At 39.4% G+C, this 27,787-nt stretch overlaps 2 protein-coding genes and 1 long non-coding RNA gene across 10 annotated transcripts; 1 reads left to right on the top strand and 2 right to left on the bottom strand.

Annotated features, from left to right (window-relative positions):
- Positions 1–383: 383 nt before the first annotated feature.
- LOC139434866 (uncharacterized) lies at positions 384–1,192 on the bottom strand. The gene is made up of 3 exons (XR_011644169.1): positions 1,037–1,192; positions 796–922; positions 384–713 (listed from the first exon to the last, which is right to left on the bottom strand). It is a non-coding gene; the product is annotated as an uncharacterized lncRNA (long non-coding RNA).
- Positions 1,193–4,946: 3,754 nt separating this feature from the next.
- srek1 (splicing regulatory glutamine/lysine-rich protein 1) lies at positions 4,947–14,149 on the top strand. 5 transcript variants are annotated; one of them, XM_034095475.2, is made up of 11 exons: positions 4,947–5,191; positions 5,340–5,473; positions 7,460–7,587; positions 7,677–7,823; positions 8,535–8,713; positions 8,881–9,011; positions 9,102–9,210; positions 9,297–9,419; positions 10,431–10,502; positions 10,629–10,743; positions 11,905–14,149. In XM_034095475.2, the coding sequence occupies exons 1-11, from the start codon at positions 5,064–5,066 to the stop codon at positions 12,085–12,087; spliced, it is 1,449 nt and encodes a 482-aa protein (XP_033951366.1). In that variant the 5' UTR covers positions 4,947–5,063; the 3' UTR covers positions 12,088–14,149. The 5 variants fall into 5 exon arrangements, with proteins under 5 accessions (XP_033951366.1, XP_033951365.1, XP_033951367.1 ...); XM_034095474.2 differs by having other exon boundaries at positions 9,294–9,419; XM_034095477.2 differs by lacking the exon at positions 4,947–5,191 and adding an exon at positions 6,093–7,124 and having other exon boundaries at positions 5,382–5,473; positions 9,294–9,419.
- A 735-nt stretch (positions 14,150–14,884) lies between these two features.
- On the bottom strand, positions 14,885–22,105 carry LOC117455745 (leukemia inhibitory factor receptor). 4 transcript variants are annotated; one of them, XM_034095284.2, is made up of 16 exons: positions 21,883–22,105; positions 21,671–21,724; positions 21,380–21,436; positions 21,189–21,300; positions 20,932–21,110; positions 20,684–20,829; positions 19,667–19,808; positions 19,400–19,488; positions 19,086–19,293; positions 18,797–18,982; positions 18,094–18,225; positions 17,487–17,648; positions 16,073–16,216; positions 15,889–15,970; positions 15,716–15,797; positions 14,885–15,605 (listed from the first exon to the last, which is right to left on the bottom strand). In XM_034095284.2, the coding sequence occupies exons 1-16, from the start codon at positions 21,962–21,964 to the stop codon at positions 15,129–15,131; spliced, it is 2,334 nt and encodes a 777-aa protein (XP_033951175.1). In that variant the 5' UTR covers positions 21,965–22,105; the 3' UTR covers positions 14,885–15,128. The 4 variants fall into 4 exon arrangements, with proteins under 4 accessions (XP_033951175.1, XP_033951177.1, XP_033951178.1 ...); XM_034095286.2 differs by having other exon boundaries at positions 20,932–21,086; XM_034095287.2 differs by having other exon boundaries at positions 21,671–21,700.
- Positions 22,106–27,787: the final 5,682 nt, after the last annotated feature.

The following is a 27,787-nucleotide window of genomic DNA, read 5'->3' as shown; positions in this document are numbered from 1 at the left end:
TATTTTAATAAGTTGAAAAATGAAGAAACAATAATACATTATACATAGACAGAAGTTATATATCAGTAAAAATGAATATCTATGTCATAAAAAATGAAAATGTACTTCTACATCTATATAAAAAATGTAAATGTTCAAGTTAAACACAAGAACATGACACCACCCCGCCCAAACCATATTTACACAAAGTTGCTCATGACACCCGAATGCCCCGTGCATGCGGCTCCTCCAAAGCATGACTGAGAACCTCTTTCTCATATCTTTGTCTTTGGGAAACCATCAAAATAAAAACGAGAGATTTGAGAGTCAACACAAAAACATTTTAAGAAGGAGGTCAAGCTTATTTTCTTCCTTCTTCTTCCTAGATAGATTAGATTAGATTTTAGATTTAGATTAGGACCCTTTGTGTTTCAGGTGACAAAGACTTCGTCAGGTAATATGCAATGGGAGCCTTCCAATGTCCGTGTAGGCCAACCACCATGAACACAAGAGCCTCAGTAGCAGCATCGGTCTCATTGTTTCCATCACCCATGTCTACAAAAGCAGACATTGACTGGTTATGTGGATTATATTGCACATGTTGTCTGATGGCCATGTCATCCAACATGAGTGAAACACATCCATATTTAGCCTGGTCGTCCTGGCATCTTCTCTCCAGCATATCCAGCATCATCTTGTTCAGGCCAGGCTTGCCATCCACCGAACACAGCCACCTGTAAAAAAATTGAGAAGTAGCTATTTAACGTACTTGCAACCGTAATTTCCAAAAATGAAATTGAACAACATTAAGACTACCTTTTTGTTGTAGTCTCTCTGAGGTATTTGTATGCCTTTGGACCATGTAGATGGAGTGTGAGGGCACATTCTCTGTGGTCCTTTGAGTACTCATGGCCCTGCTTTGCCTTCAAGTCTATTTGAAGATCTGAAATTGTATGAGAAAAAATTAATAAGTCCCCTTCATATAATAACAAAGGAGTTTAATAAAGAGTGTAAGAGTAAGATGTACATGAATTTCAAAGTGCTAATTTCATTTTACCTGAGTAGAAATCAAGCCTCTTTGAGTTCTTCATTAATGAGGTTCTTTTCCCTCAAATCCCCCAAAAGAGTCCTCACTGTGGTCTCTGCCCTCTTTTCTCTAGCCATGGCATTCTTCCTCTCTCGCTCGAGACTCTCCACTCTTGCTAAAGCTTCATTGACTCTGGCCTTAAGAGCAGTAGGAGAAGTAGGCGAGACATCGCTATGATCCTAGAAAGAGGGATGAACATGGTTTGAGTGATGTTTCACTTCACACACATCACTTTGACACAACTAGAGTATGGCCCACATTATTTCTTATAGTCATCACCTGTCAAAGCCACTGCCAGCATCATGCGTGTGTGTGTGTGTGTGTGCGTGTGTGAGTGTGCCAGGAATGCATGTTCAACATGTCTTCAATTGTGTGTGTATGTGTTTATTTGTGAGTGTGTTTAATATGAGTGGCAGCAAACAAGAGAGATTTTACTTTGTCTAGGACCATTATGAATGATGTTGAAAATAGAAATACTCACATCATTAGGCTGAGATACCACACACACACACACACACACACACACACACACACACACACACACACACACACACACACACACACACACACACACACACACACACACACACACACACACACACACACACACACACACACACACACACACACACACACACACACACACACACACACACACACACACACACACACACACACACACACACACACACACAGGTATGTCACCCTGCCCTGTTATTGATAATAGAATATTTACATTTATGAATGCTAATAACCGTATGATGATACACCTACTCTTTGGAGGTGAACCGGGAAGCTGAAGATGGAGGGAATAACACCATCTCTGAGTCGGACAATCTGTCCTGTCCTGTCAAACTCGTCCTGCTTACAATGCTCACTGCAAATCACGGATGACTCGCTTGCAGTGAACCCTTCCCTCCTCAAAGCAACTTCCCACTTCTTTCTCATATCTTTGTCTTTGGGAAACCTTCAAAATAAAAACGGGAGATTTGAGAGTCAACACAAAAACATTTTAAGAAGGAGGTCAAGCTTATTTTCTTCCTTCTTCTTCCTAGATAGATTAGATTAGATTGTACTGTATTCATCCCACAACGGGGACATTCACTTGTTACAGCAGCGATTTATAAAGTCTCAGTTGGCCATGAACATAATGTTTGCTGGCTACGATTTCGCTGGCGGACATCAATACAGTACAATAATATTCTATTTACAAAATACAACCAATTATAATGTTGAATCTTACTTGTGAAAAGTAATCCCCCGACCCCTGTTCGCAATCGTCCGCCGATTTGCACAGCAATATGCTGCACAGTGCTCTGGCATCTTGAAACCTCTGCTGTCTATGGGTAGAATGTCTGTAGGATGACCGGTCCAAGATGGCGGCCGTATTTCTTGCGTCCCAGCAGCCAATGCGGCGTATACTCTTTATATGTCTATGGTTCTCTCATTCATAACATTATGGTTTACTATTTAAATAACCATAGCTTGCTCAATTTTCAACCAATTTTCAAACGGTTTGGTTTTTTAACCAATAAACATCAAAGATGTAGTTATGATACTGCATACTTATAATCATGGACTTTCATATGAAAATAACATTAATCAGATAAAGCAATAGCTATACACACACACAAGGTATTTATATTAAATATTTGCCGGTGTATATATTTCCATTTATTTTATTATATTGTTAATATTTAAAATAAATTATAAAATTAAAATACATTTATATTTTATATATAAAAATCGGTCTCATGTTACCACTCTGTAAGCCAAGAGTTGTTAATTTAGCAATGCCTTAGCTTTAAGAACAGGGACACAACTAATGACAATAGCATATGTTGGTATATTATTTAGATATTCACACCTTTATCAGAAGAACCAAACAAACATAAAATGTGCTCACAGACAGGCCAGTTCTGTCTAATTTATCACAATTATTTTTGACATGAGATCTTCATATAGACTGCAGACAGACAGACTGCGGTGATTAGAGCATCCGTAGGCTGCACAAAAATCCGGCATGGGCAGGTACTTCTGTAAACACAAAGCCAGCAAATTCCTGTATCATAATGCAAGATGTTTTTAACAAGCCAAACCACTTGGAAGAAATCATGTGTAACTTAAGTTGTGTTGAAAAGAAAGAGCAGTTCTGCCTCTCCCACTGGTGTAAAGTTGATGGGTCAACTTTGTAATACTAGGTCTCACTGACAGCCTCTTGTTATTAGCCAGCTAATAAATACAACCACATACACAAAGAAAAGCTGCCATTTCAACATGTCCAAGCATCCTGTATCATAGCCATGCTAATCATGTTTATAATAAACCAAACCGTTTGTAAATCAGTCAAGATTTCAGTGAGTTAAGAGTATTTTTGTGCAGATCACTCACCTTACAACAGCTACCATAACGCGAATCAGAGTAACTGTTAACTGTAGCAAGATGGCGGCCGGTCGGCTACGCTGGAAAATCTCCCATGAGCCATCTAGTGTTTATATATATCTATGGGGTTGCCTGCCCGACCTTACGTTACGGCTGCGCCGCGGCAAAAATAGGATTCATCCTAATTTTAGAGAAGCGCTGCGCCGAGCCGCTTCTGGGACGCGTCTGAGCCGTAACGCGGCGCGTGTGGTGGAATAGCACCCATTGACTAGAGTGGCCGCGATCCTTGATCCTTCGCAGACGGACCCGGTGGAAACTGGGGGTTAACCCGTTAATCGATCCAGTTTTTTCAACTTCTCCCCTCTTGAAGGCGCTACAGGTCCTTCACAAAAATGATTTATAGCAGTCAGTTCACTAAACTCCCCTCAATTTACCCTTACCACAAGTTCCCCATTTAGATGCATGTGATGAACGAACAGCGGTGACATGTAACCAAGTTACTCAAGTAGGCTACTCTACATAAGTAAAACATTGAGGTATTTGTAGCCTACTTTACGTGAGTATTTTCACTTCATGCTATTTCACCACTAGATTTCTGACATATTTATTTACTAGTTACTTCGCAGATTTAAAACATAAATCAATTAATACATTATTATGTATTATTTTAGGTTAAGCTACCCTGTAGTGTATAAAGTAATTCAAACAAACCTGGGGCAAGTGCAACATTGAAGTGAAGAAAACATAAATGCACCACTAATTTTAATGCAATAATTAAAACATATTTGGTACTAGGCTACTTTTACTACTACTTTTTAAGTACAATTTTGAATGCAGGACATATACTTGTAACTGAGTATTTGTACACTGTTTGCTACCTTTACTTAAGTAAATAATCTACAGTAGCCTATTATTCTACTTCTGGCAATGAACCATATTATATTGTTTAAGTATATATCATTACAGTGATATCATTACATTTCAATTAACTATTTTAACATTCATGATTGTACCAACTTGAGAAGCATTTATTTATTGAATTTTCCTTCCGTGCCGTCATTCTTCTACTTCATGACAATTCAAATGTAAATATTGTACTTTTTACTTATTTTAGAAATGTAGTTAGCTACTTCATCAATTCAGATTTTTACACACACCACTTAGGAAAAACTCGTGTAATATGATGCCATCCAACATTATATTCAAGTAGGCCACCTGAAACAATAAGTGTGTTGAGAAACATTACACAGTTTCAACTTTTCGAAAGTTAAGATTTAATTTTTTATAATTTTGAGATTTTTCTCCTTGCAAATATACTTCAAGTATATGTTTCCTGTTTCATACTTTTACGTGTACTATTCTCAATGCAATACTTGTACTTGTAATGCAGTATTTTTACAGTGTAGTTAGTACTTTTACTTTCCACACAATAGAGGGCAGTAGTGCACCACAGAGTTAATTATAAACCTGGTTTAAAAATAAGAAGAAGCCCGTGAAGCTTGTCGCTCCGCCCGCTTGGATGTAAGCTGCACGGCGCCGAGCGGGGTGACAGAGAATTAAAGATTGTATATAAACACCATTTATAGGTTTTCAACGTTTTCTATCAGTTTGCACAATGAGCGGGATACCAGGGACTGCTGTCGTCCAGGTTACCAACCTGTCCTCGGCCGTGAGCAGCGAGCAGATGCGCACCCTGTTTGGCTTCCTGGGAGACATCGACGAGCTGCGGCTCTACCCGCCCGAGTAAGAGCAGCCTACCCCGGCATGTCTAGCTATGCAACACTGTGGATCTGAGGCCTTTCTGCAACCCACTAAAACATGCAAATAATGATATAACGGATGAAAAATATAACTAACCCGCCTTGTTTTCTGTTTATGCTTTATTTCACAGCAATGCCCCTCTGTCTTTCTCGTCCAAAGTGTGCTATATAAAGTACCGGGACCCCTCCAGTGTTTGTGTGGCGCAACATCTCACCAATACTGTTTTTATTGACAGAGCTTTGATAGTGGTGCCATGTGCGGAAGGTGAGTGAAAGTCGGTTTCTTTAAAGTAATACAAATGCAATGTACGAATTGCTATGAGGTCGTCCCTTTTGAATCCAACCGTTTGGTGTTTTGGTTGAATTATGGGTTGTTTTCTTTTTCTCACATAGAGTTGTGCCAGTTGGGTAGTCTTGATTTTAGCCACTGATGACGCTAGTTTTGTGCACAGGTGTCTGGTTGTATCACCCTAAAAACCTAGCCATCTTATTTCCTGTAGTGCCCAGCCAAGGTCTCTGTTTGCTGTCACAAGGTGGTTGTTTCTATCATTAGAGCAGTGATGACTGTTTTCGAAGCTCCACTACATCGCTTTACTCACTGTAAACACTGGATTATGTGAAACAAGTAGCTTGTGTATTTTCTTTAATAAACTGCCATTACTTGTTTCATGAAAATAAGTATCACAGTTGAATTAATCCCCTTTCTCTCTCTTTCATTTTTGGTGCTCCTTTTTCTTTAAACCTGCCTCCCTTGTGTACAGTCAAACAAGTGATATCACCTCTAACTTGATGCTTTTTGTCCACCTGACTTGGTGCTGGATGGCTACTGAGTTTATTAATTTGGTTTTGTATGTTTTTTCTGTGTGATTATGTGTGCATATCAGATGACTAGACTGGCCCAGCTGTTACACTACACTAGCCTGAGTCAGGCATTGTTTTCCAAGCCACTATCCCCGATCGGGCCAACGCAGCCTTCAAGGGGGAATGTGACCAGGAGAATAGCCTGCTGAGCCTTCCAAGATGGACACCTTGTCTCTTTTTATTTATTTAATTTTTAATTTTGGTTTGTTTCCTTTCATACTTTCCCATGTTGTCCACTCTCTACTGTCTCTATCTAGAAACTATAGTACTGCTTATCTCTAGCTTTGTGTTTATATTTGTTATTTTGGTTTGTTGTTTTGATTATTGTCCAACCCCCACCCCCCTCTCTCTTCCTGCTACAGCTGCAGCTTGTGTGTGATTGAATTCTGTCCAGGTTGCTACGGCATACCGGTGGGATGTGTATCACACATGGGATGCTAGGAGGATCACTAACACTTTACTCTCTTGTCGCCTACACCTGTTCACATAGTGAGGAGCTAGACATTATGAATGTGTGAACTAGTAGAATATTTTAAATTCTATTTACACTCACATTACAGCTCTGCTATGGATGTGTAATACATTATAATAGCACAAAGTCACTCCATTCAACATCATCTTTTCTTTTCAACATGTGACACATGATTTAAAGCTTTGCGTCGCTATTTGTTTTATATATTTCCAGCACTAGAAGAACATTTCCTGTGGTAATCATGCTCAGGGCTTCCAGCTACAATGAACTGAATTTGAATATGTTGTTTCTTAGTGGTCTTAACGTAGCTCTCTTCTCCAGCTATAAAAGCAGCAACCCTTAATGGAAGTGGAATCGGAACAAATAAATCCTAATTGGTTGTTTTTAGTCTTGGCTAACATTTCCTACAGTTCTTAAAATTGTTGTTCTTCTCTGTATCTGATGTCCTGTGTGCTATTAGTGATGCAGCCATTGGGGTTGTCTTGTGTTGCACACCTTTCCAACACTGCGAAACGATCGCCCCCACGGAAAAGCGCCCATGCTTGATATCGTATGGTTCATGACCAATATGTTTCCAGTACAGGTGACCCATGCATCAAAGTGTTGACTCATTCTCTGCATTATGTTTTTTCTTATTCTTTTTTGATCTATGAAAAGAGACCAAGGACAAAACAAGAGTGTTTTTGAAAACAAAGTAAAGATTTTCATTGACAATAATAATTCAGATTGACTGAAATGAATAATTTAACAAATGGAAGTAATGCTGCTCGGTCTCCAGTAGTAGACAGTTGTAGGCTGTATGGGGAGGTGTATGCTCTCTTTCTCTCTAGAATACAGTGGGCTAATTGAGCAGACATAGAGGAGACATAGAGACGAGTCCCTCTAATGCCTTCACTAATATCTGCTTCTGTCCTGCAGGGAAAATCCCAGAAGAGGCCAAAGCCTTGTCTCTTTTGGCGCCTGCCGCTCCAGCACCTAGTCTAATTCCTGGTGGGGGGCTGCTGCCAATTCCTACTCCCGCTCCCGCTCCAGCTCCCCTTCAGAATGTGAGTCAGCACCTCTCGTGTCCTCTTTTATGTGTCTCCTTTGAGCTTTCATCTTAAGTAAAACCTGTGTGTGTGTTTGATACCTGCAGCTGAACGTCCCTGCAGTGAGTCGGCTGTCAGCTGCTCTGGACCCCACAGCATCATCGCTCACCCAGGCCCCCCTCATGGGAAATGTGGACCCCTCAAAAGTGGATGAGATCAGGAGGACCGTCTATGTTGGCAACTTGAACTCACAGGTAACAAACCTCATGTCAAATGGTGTATACTTACCTAGCAGCAAAGTGGTGTATCTTTTCGTTGCACACGTAACCCAGTATGGCCTGTTTGTGTGTTTTCAAAGAACAATGGAGCTATACGGCACAGAAATAGAGTAAATATTAGGATGTGGGTACTAATTTATTCCTCAATAATTGTCATTTTAGGTCATCTTGAGATTTGTCTACATAAGAAAGATACAGAAAGTCAACAGACACATCCTTTAAACGCACAAAATGTAAATTTTGGCCACTACAGGTCTCTCAAAAATAAAAGCTTGGCAGACATTGGATAGAGGGGCAGCTAACTAACTGCTAATGTTTGCTTTGCTTGTTTCTCTAATAACATAAGATCAAGACATGCGATGACTAAAATACTTCCCCCAGTTAAAATATATATTTAACAACGGCTAAGATCTAACAAGTGTAATGTAAAAATGAGGCTGACTGGATACAATTCAATTGATGAAATATTCTGGCAGACAACCACAACCCTGACTCATCCCCCATTTTTTTTTTTTGTTGGTTTACCATTTACTGCTGATGGTGTATGATAATCAACCACTAAAATAGGTCCAGACGCTTAACCACATCAAGTCAGGCTCAATAAAAATAAGCTGTTACCTATAAGGCACCAGTCACGTTCAGGCAGAGGATCAAAGCTTTACATTCTTTACATCCTTCATTCCACAGACCACCAATGCAGACCAGCTGCTGGAGTTCTTCAAGCAGGTGGGCGAAGTGAAGTTTGTGCGAATGGCTGGAGATGAGACCCAGCCGACACGCTTCGCCTTCGTAGAGTTTGTTGGCCAGGAGTCCGTCAACAGAGCCCTGACCTTCAATGGAGTCATGTTCGGAGACAGACCGCTGAAGTGAGTCGTTTTGAGAAAAAGACAATTTTACTGATCCAGTAGCACCGAATTTCTCTTAATATTGTTCTCAAATAAGAAGCTAGGTGGTCACAATGACATGAATCATCACAAAGAACCAGATATCATTAGTAAGTTGGTGTCAGTTGATATTGTTTGATGTCTTTCAGGGTGAATCATTCCAATAACGCCATAGTCAAACCCCCGGAGATGACGCCACAGGCTGCAGCTAAGGAGCTAGAAAGTGTGATGAAGAGGGTGAGGGAAGCACAGTGTACCATTGCTGCTGCCATAGATCCAGGTACAACATCTTGATGTTCTGCATGTTTAAGGGATTTAGTAACGGATAAGTGAAATTGTCCCGACACTGAGACTGCTACTCTTCCTCCAGCTGACTTAAAGAAACGCTCCCCCAGTCGCTCTCAGAGATTATGTCGCTCACGGTCAAGATCCCGCTCTCGCTCAAAAATGCACAGGAAAAGATCCCGCTCGAAACAAAGGTGATGACTAATACACACTTACATGATGCTGTGATCATATGTTGGTAATTGTTTCAGGTCAGTGACATTTTTTTGTCCTGTAGCAGACCAGCGCCAAAGTTGTGTCCCAAGAATGACTCCCACAATTCCCGGAGCAGCCACAGGAGGAGCTCTCTCTCCCGAGACAAGAAACATAGTCGCAGTCGCTCTATGGGATCTCGGGATCTTGGGTATGTTGGGAAAAAACCACAATGTTTAGCTTGAAATATTCCTCTAAACGGTGTTACAGCTGGATGTGAGGCACATTCTGCTGCTGTCATTTCATTTTAGATTTTACAGTGCTGTAAAATTGGAGTAGAAATTGGCCCAATTCCAAACCAAACCCTACACACTACCACCCACAGGAGTGACACTCGCAGCTTAAAGAGTCCCCCTCCTTTCAGGTGGAGGTTGTAAATACAGCGGCAAGCTTTGGGGCGACCTCTCCAGCAGAAACAGGCCATAACTTTCCGTAACAACGGTTTCAAATCAGCATCTCTTGGACAAAAAATAATAACTAAAATAAAACTCTAAAAATCTCAAATGGCATTTATTTGATGTAAACGTATTTTTGGTTTAAAATCTGATGTTTATATGCTGCTAAGTGTTTGCAACAGTCCCTTTAAATGTATACTTTATAATCAAATGCAGACATTTACCGTTTTCTTGACTACACATGGGTATATGATCCTTTGTTAAGAAAAATACGAGCTAACCATGACGTTGTTAACATCTGAATGAAATGCTATCTTGTTGTATCAGTAAATGTTTGCACGGAACTGTTTGTAAAGGTGTCTCTTGACGGACACACACAGCGTTGGGTCGGTCAGGTGAAGTCGGGTGATGCAGACTCTCTGTTGGAGGGCTTGTAACCCACCCCCCCTCCACACTTGTTGGTTTGGAACGGCACTTTGGAATTGGTCCCAAATCTACTCTAGCGCCCTTCTGTTATCCTTTTCCTGAACAGCAGGGGTCCCCAGGCACTTGAGTCAGTTGCTGCCAATATTTGGCTCCTGTTGTGCTGCATCTGGCACCAATGAGGACAACATAATCTTATTAATCCTTTAATACAAAACATTTGATGTTTTTTATGTTTCTATCAATGTTTTGTCCTTAATGCATCTAATCTCATGTTCCTGCTTATCCATAATTGCTCATATTGTTTCAAAATGTATTAAATCCTGGTAATGTGGTGTTCTCAGGGGCCATAGGAGGAAGAGTAAGGATCGCTCAAGGAGCCCCCGGAGGAAAGCAAGGTCACCCTCCCCAAAAAGGTGAACTCATCGTCTCCTATACTAACCTTTGTCTTTTTTTTCAAGGTGTATTTACTGTTTACAATATCAGTGATTTTGTGTGCATGATTACGATGTGTGTCCTTATGTCTGCATTGGCTTTTTCAGAGGAAGGAAAGACAAGAGGGGGGAGCGCAGCAGGGACAGGAAGGAGCGCTCAACATCCAGGAAGAAGAGCCGCAAGGACGAGGAGAGGATGAAGAGCAAGGCCAAGCCAATGAAGGTAATAAAGCTGTTAATTAAAACACCTTGCTTTAAAAGACCTCCCTCTGCAGATACCAGAATCTGCTGTTCATGTTCTCCCGCTCAAGCAGCCACGTGAAGCTGTCGGACTGCTGATATTTGAATGAGCTGAGCTTTGTAACACTGACAGACATGAGGGGGATGAGATGTCTGTCCCACTGCATGTCTGCAAATCTCTGATTTCCTGTCCCCTAGAAATCCCCCCCCGAGTAATCGTTTTTTTTATCAGAGGTTACAAAACTCAAGAATCAAACCTTGTGAACACCGACCTACTTTCTAACTTTGAGATCACACAAAGGAGATAGCCATCAGACAAAGGTGACACATTTTAAACCTATCGCGCTCCATCTTTGCTTCCGATAACAATCAGAACATTTGTTCAACAAATGGCAGCGGTTCTTCTCAGAAACCACTGCTAACCTGCAAAGTGGCTGCAGAGCACCGTCTGTGTAGTCATGACACGTTTCAAAGTTCAAAGTCATTTAGACAGATGCAGCCAAAATGCGTTTTATAATAATACACATTCACCCTGTAGACATCTCCGCAGTAATCGTTTTTATTTACCGAGTCATTGACCACAGTATAACGGCAAACATTTAAGAATAAAGTCTGTATTGGAAACAAGTGATGGAAATGGAAGGCAGCGCAGGTTCGCTGTTCAGTGTGAATCCTCCTGTCTGCAGCCAGGAAGGATTCTGTAACTGAATTTGGAACAGAACCCACACTTTATTTCTCGACTGTGGAAATGTGATATTTTTCACATCCCAGATGAACAAAGGCATTTAATCGTAAGTTTTGTTAAAAAAGGAGACATGATTTCACTAGACTGAACTATCACTGGGATTTATAAATGAGTCTTAATCCGAGTTTATAAAAAAAAATGTTTGAGAATTAATTGGGGAAAAAGCTGAACCTACTACTTGCACATGAGACACATTGAAAATACATAAGATATTACTTGCCGTTGCCATCGTGTTTTGAGATATATAGATAACGTATATATATTGAATGAATCAAAATACGTTTAGCAAGATGCTTATTTTAATTTAAGTTACCATGTTCTGGTAATGTAAATCTTTGACCTTTTTAGTACCTGAACTTTGAGCCGACCAGGTTTGATTGTTACTCGTTCAAATTCCAGGTGGAAAGGGACTACGACAGGGAAGAGAAGGACGAATATGAAAGTGACCGAGAGGACACGCTCAGTGAGGGCATGATGTCATCACCCTGCGCCCAGCAGAACGGCAGCTACAAGACTCACAATGAATATGCATCAATGGGTGCGGACAACAACAAGGGACTATTCCATCGCCATGGAAACTAACCCTTTTTTTTGTCAAATTATGGCAGCACCCATCACATGAGTATAACCTCATAAACAGCAGATAACCACTAACAACAGCATGTTTGTCACATCATCTTCATCATCATCATCATCATCATCATCATCATCATTATCATCACAACCTGATTTCTACAGCACATCGTTGCATGGACGCTGTTAATCATTCTCAATATCACACTTTAAGGGCACTCGTAACATTTTGGGACTTGCAGCAGGTACACTTGATACAATGTACAAAATCAGTACAACACTAAATAATACAAGCTTCGGAACACCGCAACAATAACTGGACTTTAGACGTATTGGATTGCATAACCCAATACAAAAATGTTGCTCTCTATTCCTCCAGTAAACATCTCAACCACACTTAGTTGTTCAAAAAGCCTTTATTGCCTTCAAAATGATCAGTATTTGTGTAATAGTGTAGTAAGTATTCATAGTTCATAGTAATGGTCTGCAAAGGCTAAAGTCCCCACTAACGGCAAGCTGCTGTTTTCTCAATGCATAGTCGACTCACTTTAACTCTGACTGATCTAATGCTTGGTCAAAAGATGCGTGCAGCTCTGTTAAAAAGGCGCTTTATGCTTTTTGTATATGGATCAGCAAAGACTAAAACCTGAAAGTTCTCACCAGAGGGAGTTTCTCTCCAACACCCTCATTAATAGGGCCATTTTTCAAAGGAACTAAAACATCCCTCTCTCTGACTGAGGTCTCATGGGGTGTAACTGTTTTCTCTAAGTCTGCTTCTCTGGCCTGGGTGTGGCTGTGACAACAACTTCCAGTATTCTGCTGGCTTATTTACCGAGTGAAACAAATGGTAACTTTTAAGGTGTAAGAACAGAAAGGAGTGTATTGAAAAGTTGCCCTTTGTGTGGCGTTAAAGGGAGATTTGACGACCAGGTGTGTGAAATGTCCTTTTCTCCCTGCTCTGCCTCCTGGAACCGGTCAACTGCTGTTGAGACTTGAAGTGTTGTAATGTGAGAATGCAAAATGGTGTTATACTGTTCCTTTCAACATGTTGCTAATGTGTTTTATAAAAAGAAACATTTCTGATATGGTCACCATGAATTCATCATTTTATATTTTGTTTTATGAGTGTACTTTCACTTGCTTTTATATATTTCAGGTTAGTTGCTAAATCATAGCTGTCACAATGTTTCTTTTTCCTGTTGTTGTTGTTGTTGTTGTAATGCTGTGAGATAAAAAAAAGAAAGAAGGTATTTACTGTTTTTTAAATACTAAAAAAGCCTATACTGTAAACAAGACGATGGTGGTGTGCACAATGTGTGTTGGCTCATATTGCTCTAAAGAAAGTGAGATGCAAACAGAGCCTGGATATGTCAAAGGTCAAATACTTGCCCGCACAGAAGGGTCAAAAAGTGCCTAGACTAAGATTGTACAGAATATTCTAATAAAATATGGAGACTTATTGACAGATGCAACTTGGAATTATTGTTTAGGATGTTAAATACGTGAAGTTATATTTAAGTATTGTCAGCTGTCTTTAGTAATGAATAGAGTAGATTGAACCTTCAGTGAATTTGTCTTTTTATTTCACAATCTGTTCTATCATTTTTAAATTTGCTGTCCAGTTTGCATAATTGTGATTGTGTCAAAGATGTGTCCGCAAACTGGCCCCGCATTAACATCAGTGCTTTTAGGAAAGCTTTCATTTTAAATGGAATTTAAATTCCACCTTTATGGCTTTTACAAACCGAATAGGTTCTTTTCTTTTCCCGCTTTTTTCATTGACACAAAGCTTCAGTTTGTAATGGTGAAGTTGTGATAATGTTTAATAAAAAACATTTTCGACACTAACACAAACCATGTTTTGTATCCACCATGTATTGTCAATATGTAGAAAAGATTTGTGGTTTGTTCTGGGGGATAAGGCACTTGATATCTGTGTTTGGGACTTCATCTGAAGGTTTGGTGAAAACAGTTTTTGAAGAGCCTGGATGTATGTTCTCATCCTCAGTTTGAAACTGACAAAACATCTGATCTGTTTCCAAAAACACTCAATAAAGACACTTTTCATTCAGTCATTTGGTCTCAGTTGTGTCCTTCCACCAAGTAATTGCTGATTGACCTTTGCTTTCTTGGAATCGGGTCATTTTACTGTAAAAATAGTGCCGTTCTGAAAAATTTGAATCATTAGTGAAAAAGTTTATATTTAAATGCTGCATGTTTTTCTTTTTCTTCATGACCATGGTCATGAAGGATGGGTCATGACCGAAAGAACGAGATCGCGGATACAAGCGGCCGAGATGGGTTTCCTCCGCCGGGTGGCTGGTGTCTCCCTTAGAGATAAGGTGAGAAGTTCGGTCATCAGGGAGGGACTCGGAGTTGAGCCGCTCCTCCTTCGCGTCGAAAGAAGCCAGTTGAGGTGGTTCGGGCACCTAGTTAGGATGCCACCTGGGCGCCTCCCTAGGGAGGTGTTCCAGGCACGTCCAGCTGGGAAGAGACCAAGGGGTAGACCTAGGACCAGGTGGAGGGATTATATCTCTTCGCTGGCCTGGGAGCGCCTTGGGATCCCCCAGTCAGAGCTGGTTGATGTCGCCAGGGAAAAGAAAGTTTGGGGCTCTCTGCTGGAACTGCTACCCCCGCGACCCGACCACGGATAAGCGGGAGAAGATGGATGGATGGATGTTTTTCTTTTTCTGTTTAAACTCAGCATCTCTGCACAGTTGCAGATATAGAAAAGGCATTGAGACGATTGTTCAATTGAACTTAATTTCAAAGTGATTATAATCATTTCACTAATGAAGTCGGGCCATGTAAATTAGGTCTTTTTTGCCCTTTTTATTCAAACGTCAAGGTTATCCATGTAAAGATGAAAACAGCATACTTTATGTTCAAAGATGTATCTCAAGAAATGAGCAGAGATGTGCATTTTCAAGTAGCGTAGAAATACATACAGAATATAGTTTATGGATTTTGTGGAATGGCATACATACAGTATGTGGTCTGATTCAGATGTTCATGGACAATGGTTCTTGTGTTCCTGTTCCAAACTCTTTTCACAAAATCCTGGATATCTCCTTGCCGTCCAAGATTGGACTAGTACTAAATTGGCTCATATAGTCCAATCCTGATTTCACCACAGTCCACTCTGTGTCCTCTGGGTCGCTTTCTGTGTCTTGAGAAAAGGACGTCCTTGCTGGCATGCTCTGAGGAATCCCCTGCTGAAACATTTCTATTGTCGTATAGTCACATGGAAATGTGAAAGGAGAGCTCTGGGGGTCTATCCTGTTGATGTCTGGGATGATTTGTCCAGCAATGTCAGATGGGATTTCTTCAGTTGAGTCTCCTGTGTCTCCCTGGATCCAGTTACAAGTCATTTCTGTTGAGTCTTCTTCCTCATCATCTGAGGCGTGGAGGAGCGGCAACATTGATGACAACGGGCTAGCAGGGATCACTTCTTGTTTTTCTACTATCTTCAGGCTGTTTGTATCCCATTCTTCCTCCTCCAGGTGGTTTATGGATCCTAGTAGTTCCTGAGTGAAGTAAAAACAGCTCCTCATTATCTTAAGTTGTACTTTGTCTCAGACTGGCTGGATGTTATGTTTTGCTTCATAATGTTAAAACTGCAAAAACAGACACTAACCAGTTCACAGGGCTCTTCTATTTTCTGCATTGCGTTGCTTTTTCCAGGGTTAGGTATGCTCGGCCACAGAATGACTTTTGCTCTAGTTAAAGTAGGTAGTGTAGAGTAAGTATTTACCAATACAAACATGTAGGGACAGCTTGTTCAGCATACATGAAAGAAAGTGACTGTACCTTTTTATTACCGGAGATCCAAATATAAGCACAATGCCTATAACTGCAAAGATTGTGATGACACCAATGAGTTGAGAAAGTTCTACGGAAAGAAAGACAGCAGGAAAAACACATTTAGTGAGGCAGTCTAACACATTACATTGTATAAATGTTTAGTGATGAAAAGATTTTTGATTAATTTAACCTTGATATTTTGTTGTAAAAAAGATAGGTGTGCTTCGTACTCCAACTCCCGCCTCAGTGAAACCTGATATCTTGACTCCATATGCTGTGCCATCTTTGAGATCCCTCAATTCATAGCTGTTTGACATTGGATCCATTGTAATATCTGCAATGAAAGAGAGACAGGTTTTGAGCATCTGATTTGGACACATCTGCCTTCAAGTTAGGCTGGATTTCCAAATACTAAACCATCATTTACTTTTGGCAAAACAGATCGGGATGGTGACATAAATCAGTCGGTTGGTCAACAACTTTTATCCAGACTGACATCTCTAAACAACCAGGGGGGGGGGGTGGTGGTGATGTGCAACAACATTAACCTTTCTGTTAGTCGCTTGTTAGCAGACCCTTCACACCATGGCAGAGCGTACGGGCAGGGCCCATAGTGGTAGCCCTATAGTTTAAATCTACTACCCACAAATAAACATATGGACATGGGTTACTATTTAAAAAAAAAATGGTAAATGTATTTAGGAACCTATTAATGTGATTTTAAGTGGGGGTGGACCTCAAATCTTCTAGGGGGGTCCAGGGGCATGTTCCCCGGTAAGATTTATTTTTAAATGTTGGAGTTAAATGCATCAATCTGGTGCACTTTGAGGGGAAAATAAAGAGACTAGATATATGGGAACACCTATATGAAACAGAACTGTATACATTTCAATAATCATAAAATCAGGGCCATAAACAATAACATATCCAATATGAAAAAACACTGACACCCTCAAATGGAAATATGTGTTTACCCACTGAGAACTGAGAACGTAGACTAAGTTAACTATCTAAACACTCAGAGAGTCCTTTACCTCACCTGAGTTGAGGTTATCCCGAGCTTGAATGACACACAGAGACCAATCAAGGGCTTTAATTTATGATCTGTATGACAGTGGCCATGTCGGCAGGCCACATCATGTAGACAGCTAGTCACCCTGTGTGAGGCAGGCCACTTAACAGGCCAGGCCATCGGGAAACCCCCCAGTCCTCCCGATGGCCAGTCCGGGATTGGGTACAGGAGGCGTAGAGCGAGGGATCATTGTCCACAAGTGAATCGATCGCAGATGGCGTCGTGGTCACGGACGAATACAAAAAATATATATACATTTTTTTTTTTTAAAAAACCTAAATGGGTCGCGAAATATACTTGGGCGGCCGTTAATATACCTGGGCGGCCCGCCCAAGTATAGTCTATGTGTGGGAAACCCTGGGCTGTGTGTCACTGAGGGCAAACAACAATGCGACGCCAATGATGTTACAGCTACATGTTTTATCTGGACTTTACAATTTAAACTTTGTTTTGTATTTATGGTTTGGCCAAAATAACGAGTATAAAAGCTTGTAAGTGAGTTAGGACTTTGTTTTGGGTGGATAATACTTACTTCTCTCTGTAGTGGCCCCTCCATGCTGGTACTCAGTGCAGTAGATTATGTAACCCAGAAGGAAACCTCTGATGTCGTCCTCTGGGATGGACAACCACTGCAGCTCCACTGAATTCAGCGATACATTGTAGAAGCTGAGGTTTGTGGGAGCACTGAGTGGAGCTTTGGGAGCACAATATCAAGAAATCAGTCTGTTTGGTTCTTGATAGGATAAGAAAAATCAATATGTATTGGCCTATTAGATGTGATCTTTATCCTTGGTGTTAGCTACGGTAGGCTATCCATGTAGCTTCTGTTGTGATTTCAATATTGTTCAGGCAGTCCACAACTGAAACAGACTGAAGCATCCCAACAACACTTTGATGGATTGCCATGAAAATGTGTATATTCATGGTCCCCAGAGGCTGAATCCATATGACTTTGCAGATCCCTTGACTTTTCTCTCGAGCACTGCTAGCAGATTGTTTGATTTACAAGCAGATTCTCAATTTCTCAACCAATTCAATTTGATGCAGACATTCGTGGTCTTTGCTTTATAGCATCAGAGTAATTCATTTATTCCGACAACATTATAAAATAGTGGAAAGGTAGAAGGCCTGTGACTTACATCCTTCTATGGAGTAGAAGTGTGTTCTCCCATAGGTGCTCTCACTGTTGTTCACCTTCTTCATGTTGCAGGTGTCCTTGTCTGGCCGTGTGTGCAGAGTGATGCTGTATCTCTTATAAGGCTCCAAAGGCTCTGGGGATTTAAAATAACCAAGGAAGGAAACTGAAACTGGAGATGGTATTTTCATACTACCTATTTAAATTAAATGAAAAAAAACAACGTTCTATGAGAATCGTAAGGCCACCTAAACAATGTTACTAGCAACAAAATTAGGAAAAAAAACGTTTTTGAACAAATTATGTTTAAACAGACGATGCAAAAATGTTCACTGAAATGAATTGTATTTGCTTATCCTTGCATGTTTTCTGTTTTTTAAGTGGGGGTTCCTGGCACAACTTCACATACGTCCAATGTGTATGGAGAAGGAAAAAGTCTAAAAAGGTTTAACTCTCCAACAACATTTGAAGTATTCCGAAATACACTTGAAGTATATTAAAACAACCTGAGGACTCTACAGGTTGAGGCTGAACCTTCAAACAAATCCTTTCCCCTGAAAGGTCCTCTGCTTTGTACAAAAACACGTATATCCTTTAACTTCTGAATATGACACCTATTAACTTTTTTGAAAATGTACGTGGCAGAACACTTAAGTAAAGACATTGAACGGGACAGGGTTGGTCAACATCTGTACATTTTTCCTTACCTGGTAAAGACGTTAAAGTCCTGTGGTTGTATTCGTCCTCATAAAAAGACATGGACCCTGCTTTATGTCCCCTCTCCATCCACTCCACAGAGTAGCAGACATAGTTTTTGATCAGATCTTCTTTCCAGTGGATAGTAAAAGATGTATTGTTGTCGACTGTCACATTCAGCTTCCCAGCTCCCGTACCTGTGTGGACAAATTAATAGAGCATATTTGTAATCCTTTTATTGTACAAGGAATTATATAGATCATATCTCCAAAATAAAAATAAAATGAGTTGACAACTAACTTGCTGTGTCTTCTCGCTGTGGTATTGTCTGGCTCACAGCTGGGGATGTGCTAGCGTTGTTCACAGCACTGATGTTGAGATGATATTCTGAATATGAGAGAACCAGTCTGATTTCTGGCTCAGTGGTGATCATCCTCTGACGTGGGGCCTCTCCTGATGCTTTCCCAATGATCACATGGTAGCTATCATGCTGTTCTTTAGCAGGAAACTAACAGACAGGGTTATTTAAATATTATAATGATAGCAGCCATGATTAAACAGAAGACATATTCCCCAATATATTTTGTGTTTCTTGAAATTAAAGAAGAAAATACCTTCCAGGTTAGAGAAATCAGCCGTCTGCCTTTTGTCTTTGCAATGTCAGTATCTTTCATGTTGACCATGACAGGCTGTGTAGTCAGTTCTGAACGAGGACATTTATTTATTAAGAAATTAAAAAAACAGTTCTTGCAATGTAACAGTTGCATATTCTTTCAGCATGTATCTCACATTTATCACAATTACCACAATAGTATAAACAAAACCTGCTTGTTTTTAATGTTATATTCAGTTTTAAACCAATAGTAAAAAAGCAAACGTACCTGCAGGGACAGTGTAAGATTCACTCCATGGACACTGTGGGCATCTATCATTAGTGACGCACTGCATCTGCATACTGTAGACCAGTGAGGAGTTTAAATTCTCCACTGTACATTTCTTTCCATTTTTAGATTGCATGAGAGGCTGTGAACCACAAAGAAAATATTTAAGGCCTTTCTTCTTTCCTGTTATATAAATAGTTTGGAGATGAAATCTAATCATCTTAGCTCTTTGAGATCTTGTCTGCTAGGGAGACTCAAACAACGACAGGTCCTTCTGTAGTTACATTAAAGGGGAATTCCACTGATTTCACATATAAAGGTCAGTTTACTCACCATGAAGTAATCTACTCAGTCGTTAAAAACAGCTGTATAATGTATTTCCTTTCTTATGGAGTGCGCTTTTTAAAGTTTGAGTACTTTGTTTTGTTTCTAGTTAGCAAAGGTTAGCATGCTAGCACCATTAACTTAGACGGTGAACATGGTAAACATGATACATGCTGCATTTTGGCATGTAACAATGTATTTGGGAACATATTAGTGTGCTGTGCCTAAGCCTGTAAAACGTTAGTCTTGTTCAAACAGTCCCTAAAGTTTATTGAAGTGTAGTACTCAATTGATCTTGTGTTGTTTATAAAGTGTAGTTGTATTCTTGTTGCTAAAGAAGCCAAACCTACTCTTCAATGTAGTACATGCAGTAATACATTGGAAATGCATGGCACAATAGTAAACTGGATAAGGTTGTTTCGAAATGGAGAGTAGTACGTGTGTTGTCAAATGTAGATAAGGGATTTTGTAACCTCAAGAGGGAATCCTGCTGCTTTATTCAGATAAGAAACACATTTTTATTTTTAGTTCCCGTCCAAGTTATTCCACATGAAGTTAAAGTAAGACAGCTACCATACCAAATTCTCAGTTAATATAAGATTCAACTTTAATTTCAGTAATCTTGACCTCCCTTTTAAACATTTAGAATATGAAAACTGATTTATGTTGTGTTAACAGGTGTTTGATACTGACCTTGCTCCATGACAGGCTACCCAGTGCTTTATATCTCACTGAGTAATACTGAACATCTTTTATATTCTCATTTTGCCAGTTCCCACTCACATCTAGTTTTCCTGAGTGGCGACTGAAGGAAGCATTATGTGGAGGACCACATCGGACTAAAATAAAAAAATAAAACATATATTCAGTCAGAGATGAATCATCAAAAAGAGAGAAATTATCAGGTTCTTTCTCTTATAAATAAATGTTTTTGGACTTACACAAGCTCATCGGTGACCCTCTGAAAACTGATTTTGTGCAATTGGTTGATGCGCTGTTTTCAAAAACCTCAGCGGTCATGTTGTACTTTTCATATAAAAGTATCCCCTTAGTGATGTTTGTTTGCGATGTGTTGTACACTTTGCAGTGTCTTATCCTAGAAGGAGAAGAGCTTAAAAAACTGTTTAATGTTAGAAATCATTACAAATGGTACGAACAGTTTCATGTTAGATAGAAAAACTCAAGAAAGCCTACTTACGGTTGTGTTATGATCAGTGTGTATGTATTTTCTGATGCGCTGTTTCCAGGCTTCCACACACAGCGATAGGATGTCGGATGTTTACCAAAACAATCTAAATCATGCACTCCAGCTAAAAGAGAGGCAGTGTAGAGTCACAGTTAAAAGTAAGTCTCCAATCTAATGATTTGATGACTCAAATGTGTTCTTACCTGGGTTTATCTCACAGTGCTGATATTTTGAAGAAAAGTTCTTTGACTTGCAGGGCACTGGAACATAATCAAGAATTGGTCATTTTACAAGAATGCTCTGTGCAGAACACAACTCTAAATATGATGCCACTTTTTATTTTATGGTAGGACACGTATCTTATAATAATTACGATTTGCTATCATAGTTCTTGCAGAGAAATAGAGCTATTCATCCGGGAAAGTTATTTACTAAAGATACAATGAACATATCATTTATTATCTGAATTGTTGAAACAAAATAACATTTCCAACCTTTCGAAGCTTGAACATGAGAGGAGAGTGCTGTGTAGTAAACAAGGATCACACCTTTAATGTGAAAAACAACAAGAATCTTTAGGGAGTGGTTTGATTTGAGTACTGTATAATGATAGAGCAGTTCACAAACTGCATTCGTAATACATTACAAAGATAGAAATAAAATAAAGATAGCAAACTTTTAAAGGAAACAATAAAAAAACACTTACCAAGGAGGAAAACATATGATTTGATTCCATAGGAAGTGCATTTTGAGTCTAAAAAATCTAAAAGAAATCCGCTACCAACCATCTCGCCTGGGACTGACTGAAGACTGAAACCAAGAAACCAACAGACTGGGTTGGAGGCAACTTCACCCCCACATTCTGCTCTTATTCACAATCATGATGCACACACTAACTGCTCACTGAGTGACTGAGAATTTTTTTTTGTAAGTCATACCATACGTTGTTGCACTGTGGCAACACATTTTGACACAGTTCATAGGACTCATAGGGACAATAAACTGACATCTTCTTACTTCCTTTATCCATAAATAGAGCTGCTTAGCATGCACGGTTGTAGACTTTCTGATAACACTGATATGCAGGAGGTGCCTTACATACAAGAAAAGTGATGGTAAAAAGTGCAAAAGACTATCGCTTTGAGTGAATTCTTTCTTTCTAACAGCAGTTACCGAAAATACACTTTCTCAGACCCACTGTGACTCAAAGCATGAACACATATGACTTTCTGTTAAGTGATTTCATGAATTCTTCATGCTTATTTTGCTTTCAAAGAACTGAATGTAATTTTCAATTGAAAATCACAAATTGACGACAGTAACTGACAGATTTGTTTGACAAATGTTTTAATTTTGAATCAGAGATGGGCTGATCTGAATGTTTCAAATTTGAATGTTTCAGTGCTCAAATTGCTCCTGTGGGGATTGTCCACAGTATTGAGTAAGTCGCTTTGGATAAAAGCGTCTAACAAGTAACATGTAATGTAATCTTTGTAAGGACACATACTGCTAAGTTTTCTTATCTGTTAAAACAATTGTTTATTTTTTGTAAATGGAAAAAGAAAAGATATAAAAATATCAACAGAAAATTGTCATCTTTTAAAACAATATTTAAAAGAGGATTTTGTCCCCAAGTAAATCTTAAAGTGGACCTATTATGCTATATTGGAAAAATATATTGTAGGGCCATACCTATACAAAAAATGTTGCTTAAAATACCAAACAGTTCACCCATTGTAGCCATCCCTCATACTGCTCATACCCCTCTTTTGCAGCCCTGTTAGAGAAACGCAGATTTTGGGTCCTTAGCTTGAAAAACAAAAAAGAGGAGGCGGAGCTAATGCCTGATCAGAATTCTACCGGAGATAAAGTTAAATTCTGCTGTGATAAAATGCCATCCTGTTCTAAACCACATCAAGGATTATTTCTGAAACAGTATGGAGCTCAAATGCTTTTTCTCTTGCACACAAGGTGAGTTCCTTTTTTTATTTCCCGCTTTTTAAACACATGTGCTCTACACAGTACAGGTTAGGTCTGAGTGTTAGCGAGGCTTGCTAAACAAAGATGAGATTACGTCCAAAACACGTCAGCAGGGCCGGCCCTAGACTTTTGGGGGCCCTAAGCGAGCTTTGACTTGGGGGCCCCCCTCACTCTTGCGCGTTCTCACTACACACTACACGGAACCAACTTTTGTCTTATGATATTAGCATAAGCACACATATTGTATAAATAAGTATGTAAACACCATGGACCTAACCTCCTCTAGGGGGGTCCGGGGCATGTTCCCCCGGGAAGATTTTTTTTTAAATATTGAAGTTAAAAGCATCAATCTGGGGGACTTTGAGAGCAAAATTAAGAGATCTATGGATACATCTCTCAACACCCATATACAACAGAACTGTAAACAGATTTTTTTGTATGGCTATTTTACAAATCACTCCCCTTTTAAACTATATTCTTGTTTTGTCATATAGTATTTCATAACTGTTTTTCATTTATTCTCTTTGGCTGTCCATTTCATAATGTTCACATAGAAACTAGCTGTCAATAGGAATATCATTCAGAAGAATCACGTCAGGCATTGTTTCTGATAGCAATTTTCTGTGGTTCCGCCACCGATTTGACATCAGATCGGCAGCAAATCTGTATCCGCTCGTTGTACACCCGTTTTTAAAAGATTTGGGTACGGAGGAAAAGAGAGAGGGTTTTATTTTCTGACGCTGCGTGAGTTCCCCGACGCACCGGGGACACATATTTAGGTATAAAAGACATCACAAAGTGCATTTTGCATGATAGGTTAAATGATGTGCTGAGCTGACCCTCCACTCAAAAAGTATGTGCAAAGTTTGACATTAGAAACGCTTTTTTCTCTTTGCTCATCTTACATTTAAAGTTTAAACTGTATATTTGTAGATGGAAGCCAATTATAGTGCAATTTGCTTCTTTTCAGTGATATAAATGACATCTTGTTTGTAGCTTTTGAAGCAAAATATATTTGCATAGTTGTGGTTACTAGATTTCTTAGTGGTGGAAAAATAATGAGATGTTATTAAAAGGAAACTAGTTGATTGAAGTTTTTGTTTAATGGAAGAAAACCCATTATACACAAAAGTTGTTTATAATTAAGGGGAACCTTAATTGAGAGTTTCAGTGGAAAATTAGCAGAAGGCATCTGATGTGATCAAAAGCTCCAGAAACACCTCCCGCCGACCTTATGGCGAGGGTTTTTCCAAAATAAAAATATGACCTTTAAACCAGCTATTAATAACTTAATCGTTTTAGACCAGTCAGTTCCTCTATTCACAACCCTATCAGACAATTTAGTGCTGATCTGAAGTTCCCTATTACACGAGCTTCACATAATGTTCTTGACTTTAAGAGGTGTCTTTCATCCTTCTTTCTAGGAATCATATTTCAAACATCATTGCTGAAAGGGTGTTTTTCTATTCAAAATGTAGGGCCAGGAAATGCCACCTCGCTCTTAACTGGGCACATTTTGACATTCTTGAAGAGTTGCAGTATTTAAGCAGGCAGTAAGGGCGGTGACAAGTATGTAAAAGTTCGTGTCAGTATTGCAATATGTACGTTTTTCGTACTCATGTTCTTTAATCTGCATGTTCCTCCTTCAGTGTTGAGTGCAAACACAGGAAGTTCACTTCTCACCTCACTGACTTCACTTATACGCCTGACGAACAACATAAATGATGTTTATCATTGTCTGGATCTTAACACTGTACTTTAACTGTGAACCAGCTGTGAGGCTGTTTGAACCTGTTGTTGTTGTGTATGGTCTTCATCTCGTACTTAAGGTTAAATGTCGATGAACTGGAAGTAACAGACAGATACCACAGACATGTTATGCTTTATGTGTTCACAGAGTATGATTTAGGCGACAAAGACTGCAGGTGGATTTCGATTTTTAAAACAAAATTAAAGCAGTAATTATTACATTTGAAAAAGATCCTTGTGGCAGGAAATTCGTTTCCGCTTGATGCCTGTATACTCATACACGTACATTTCCCCACCTTTACTCTTATCATCCCTAAGATCAGTGTCGCACTTTGGGCTGAGAGAGTTTAAAGACTGTGTGGGTTTCTTTCATGGTGTTAACTTTGATCAGAAAAGAGTGTTGCATCGAGGGCACAACTAACGGCACAGCACATATTAATCATTTCTACCTACATTTCTCTTTCACTCATTTCTTCTGTGTTTACGGTAACATGCGGTTCATCATTGATGAAATGTTCTGCATAAGACATTTATCTGGAAAATGTGGTTCAAAGCAAGATATTTTGAAGGCGTAACATAAATATGAGAAATAAGTTTGATTTGAAGTTTTCATTAACTATAGTATGTATATGAGTATATACAGATAATCACATTAACACACAAGATATTTACTATACTTTATTTATTTTGGTCGGATGGAATAAAAAAGGACAGCTGCATCATTTTGCATTTATTGTAAAAAGACTGTACAAAAAAGTGTAAAAGTGAAACCATAATTTGCAATAATGTCGTTATTATCACATTATCATGTTTGAGATGATGGTCCTTAAAAACATCAAATATAGTCTGTGAGGATCTTTGTTCCCAGTTTGAACCCTCACTCTACCTTAAAAGCACAACTTCTTGTGATGGTATCTGTTTCACATCTTAAGCTCACGGAATCACTGCAACCTTGCTTGATTTGTAACAAGGCTAAATACAAAACAAACGGTCAAATATAAGACAAATATTAAAATTGTAAAAAACTAAGAAAAAGGAGGAGATCCTAAGATTTTTACCAAATTGTCCCTCTTGAAATGTGTTTTTATTCCACTTAAACAACTATTGACATTTTATATAAAACTGCAAAGAGTCCCCAAAATCAGGACTGTAATTAAACTGTTCATGAATAGGAGCCTTTTTATTTTAAGCATATCATTATTGGGCTTGTGCATACACATGGGTTGCCTGTTGAAGTGCTGTAACATTAACAGCAGAGGAGCAACAGCCAGTACACATTATGAGTGTATCACAAAGTCAGTTGCTAACCTTTTTTATTCAACACCAGCAAACAGTACCATCTAGTGGAAACAAATAATACATGCAATTGAATGAACAAGTTTAAATATATAGGCACATTCTGAATGTTGACAACATTAAGTAGCAACAAAAGCAACTGATTGTAACTCACAAGAAAAGCATTCAAAGGCATACCATTTAAATAAAGAAGCAACCACATTTTCATATGAACAGTCATACTAGGAAAAACAAGTCATATCTGAAGTTCTCTGGAATTTTTCCTTTTCGAATTTTTTCTGTGAAACTACTAACCAGGGACGTGCACAGACATTTTGGGGGGCAGGAGCTCAAGTGAGAAAAAAGGCACTTCCCATAATCAATTATAATAAAATATTTGAAAACAAAAAGTTAAATATAGTTGCACATCTCTGACTTACTGACCAATTTATTTGAATACCCTCACACTCACGCAATTGTTTAATACTTAAAGGAATGGTCCACTCATTAGATAATTAATCAAAACTTCAGTATTTAGTGAAACGTTATGTTTAAACCATACCCTGAAAAAATCAGCGATATTCCCCGGTAAATAATGATTTTATAGCTCTTTTTTATCAAGACCTGTATATTCCGTCTGGCCGCCGCCATGTTTGCCATTTTCAGTAGTCACGTGATGGTCGTGACGTCATCCATGCGTTCACTTTGTCAACACACGGAAATATGGTGGAGTATTTCAGTTCGGACTCGTCAGCAGAGGAACAAGTTTTGACCAATGTGAAGAGATTGGATGGGGGAATTCATCCATACATATCAGTATGACAATACGACACCCTCTGTCCTAAGACCCTCACATCGTACAAGGAAAAACTTCCGAAGAAAACCCACAGTTTAAAGGGAACATGGGAGAAACCTCAGGGAGAGCAACAGAGGAGGGATCCCTCTCCCAGGACGGACAGACGTGCAATAGATGCCGTGTGTAAATTGAAAAGATAATACATTTGCAACATAGGTAGTCCAAATGTTTGGAAATGCATGTGTGTATAATGGGAAGATGATATAAGATACTATATGTATGCATGTAGTACCACCCTTGCTAGCGATTCCCTCTCTAGTTTAGCATACTCAGCTTCGTTGTCCCTGGCCATAGAATCACGATTTTATGGGGCCGGAAAAAACTGGGGTAAAATACACACTAGCCGGTACTACGCTATATGGAAAGGCCACCAAAACTGTCCTGGCCTGGACGCTAAAGGACCTTAAAACGTGGCTAGCCGCTGCAATGGAAATGCGCTATAACATACCTTATTCTTACTCCGAGCACTACTTCTGCTCCTCCGTCGCTTCACACTTGCAGAGGGCGATTTCTCAACTGGCCGAACTGGTGTCCTGGTCGGTGATGACACCAGAAAGACCGATGGTACTGCATCTCCATTGAGTAATGGTTGTTCTTTAAATCCCATGTTATGTTTGATCATACTCTCAGAGTAGTCGTCCGGAAATGTGAAATGTTCGCTGCATACATGAGCCTGTAAATCTCTCGGTTCGGGCCGGCCACATTTCGCTAGCCACTGCCTCCGAATGTACTTCTTATGCTTACCTTTTGG

This window comes from Pseudochaenichthys georgianus, chromosome 12 (genome assembly GCF_902827115.2).
Source record: "Pseudochaenichthys georgianus chromosome 12, fPseGeo1.2, whole genome shotgun sequence".
Taxonomy (NCBI): Eukaryota; Metazoa; Chordata; class Actinopteri; order Perciformes; family Channichthyidae; genus Pseudochaenichthys; species Pseudochaenichthys georgianus.
Note: the sequence above shows the minus strand (reverse complement) of the source record. Positions and strands in the feature narration are given on the sequence as shown.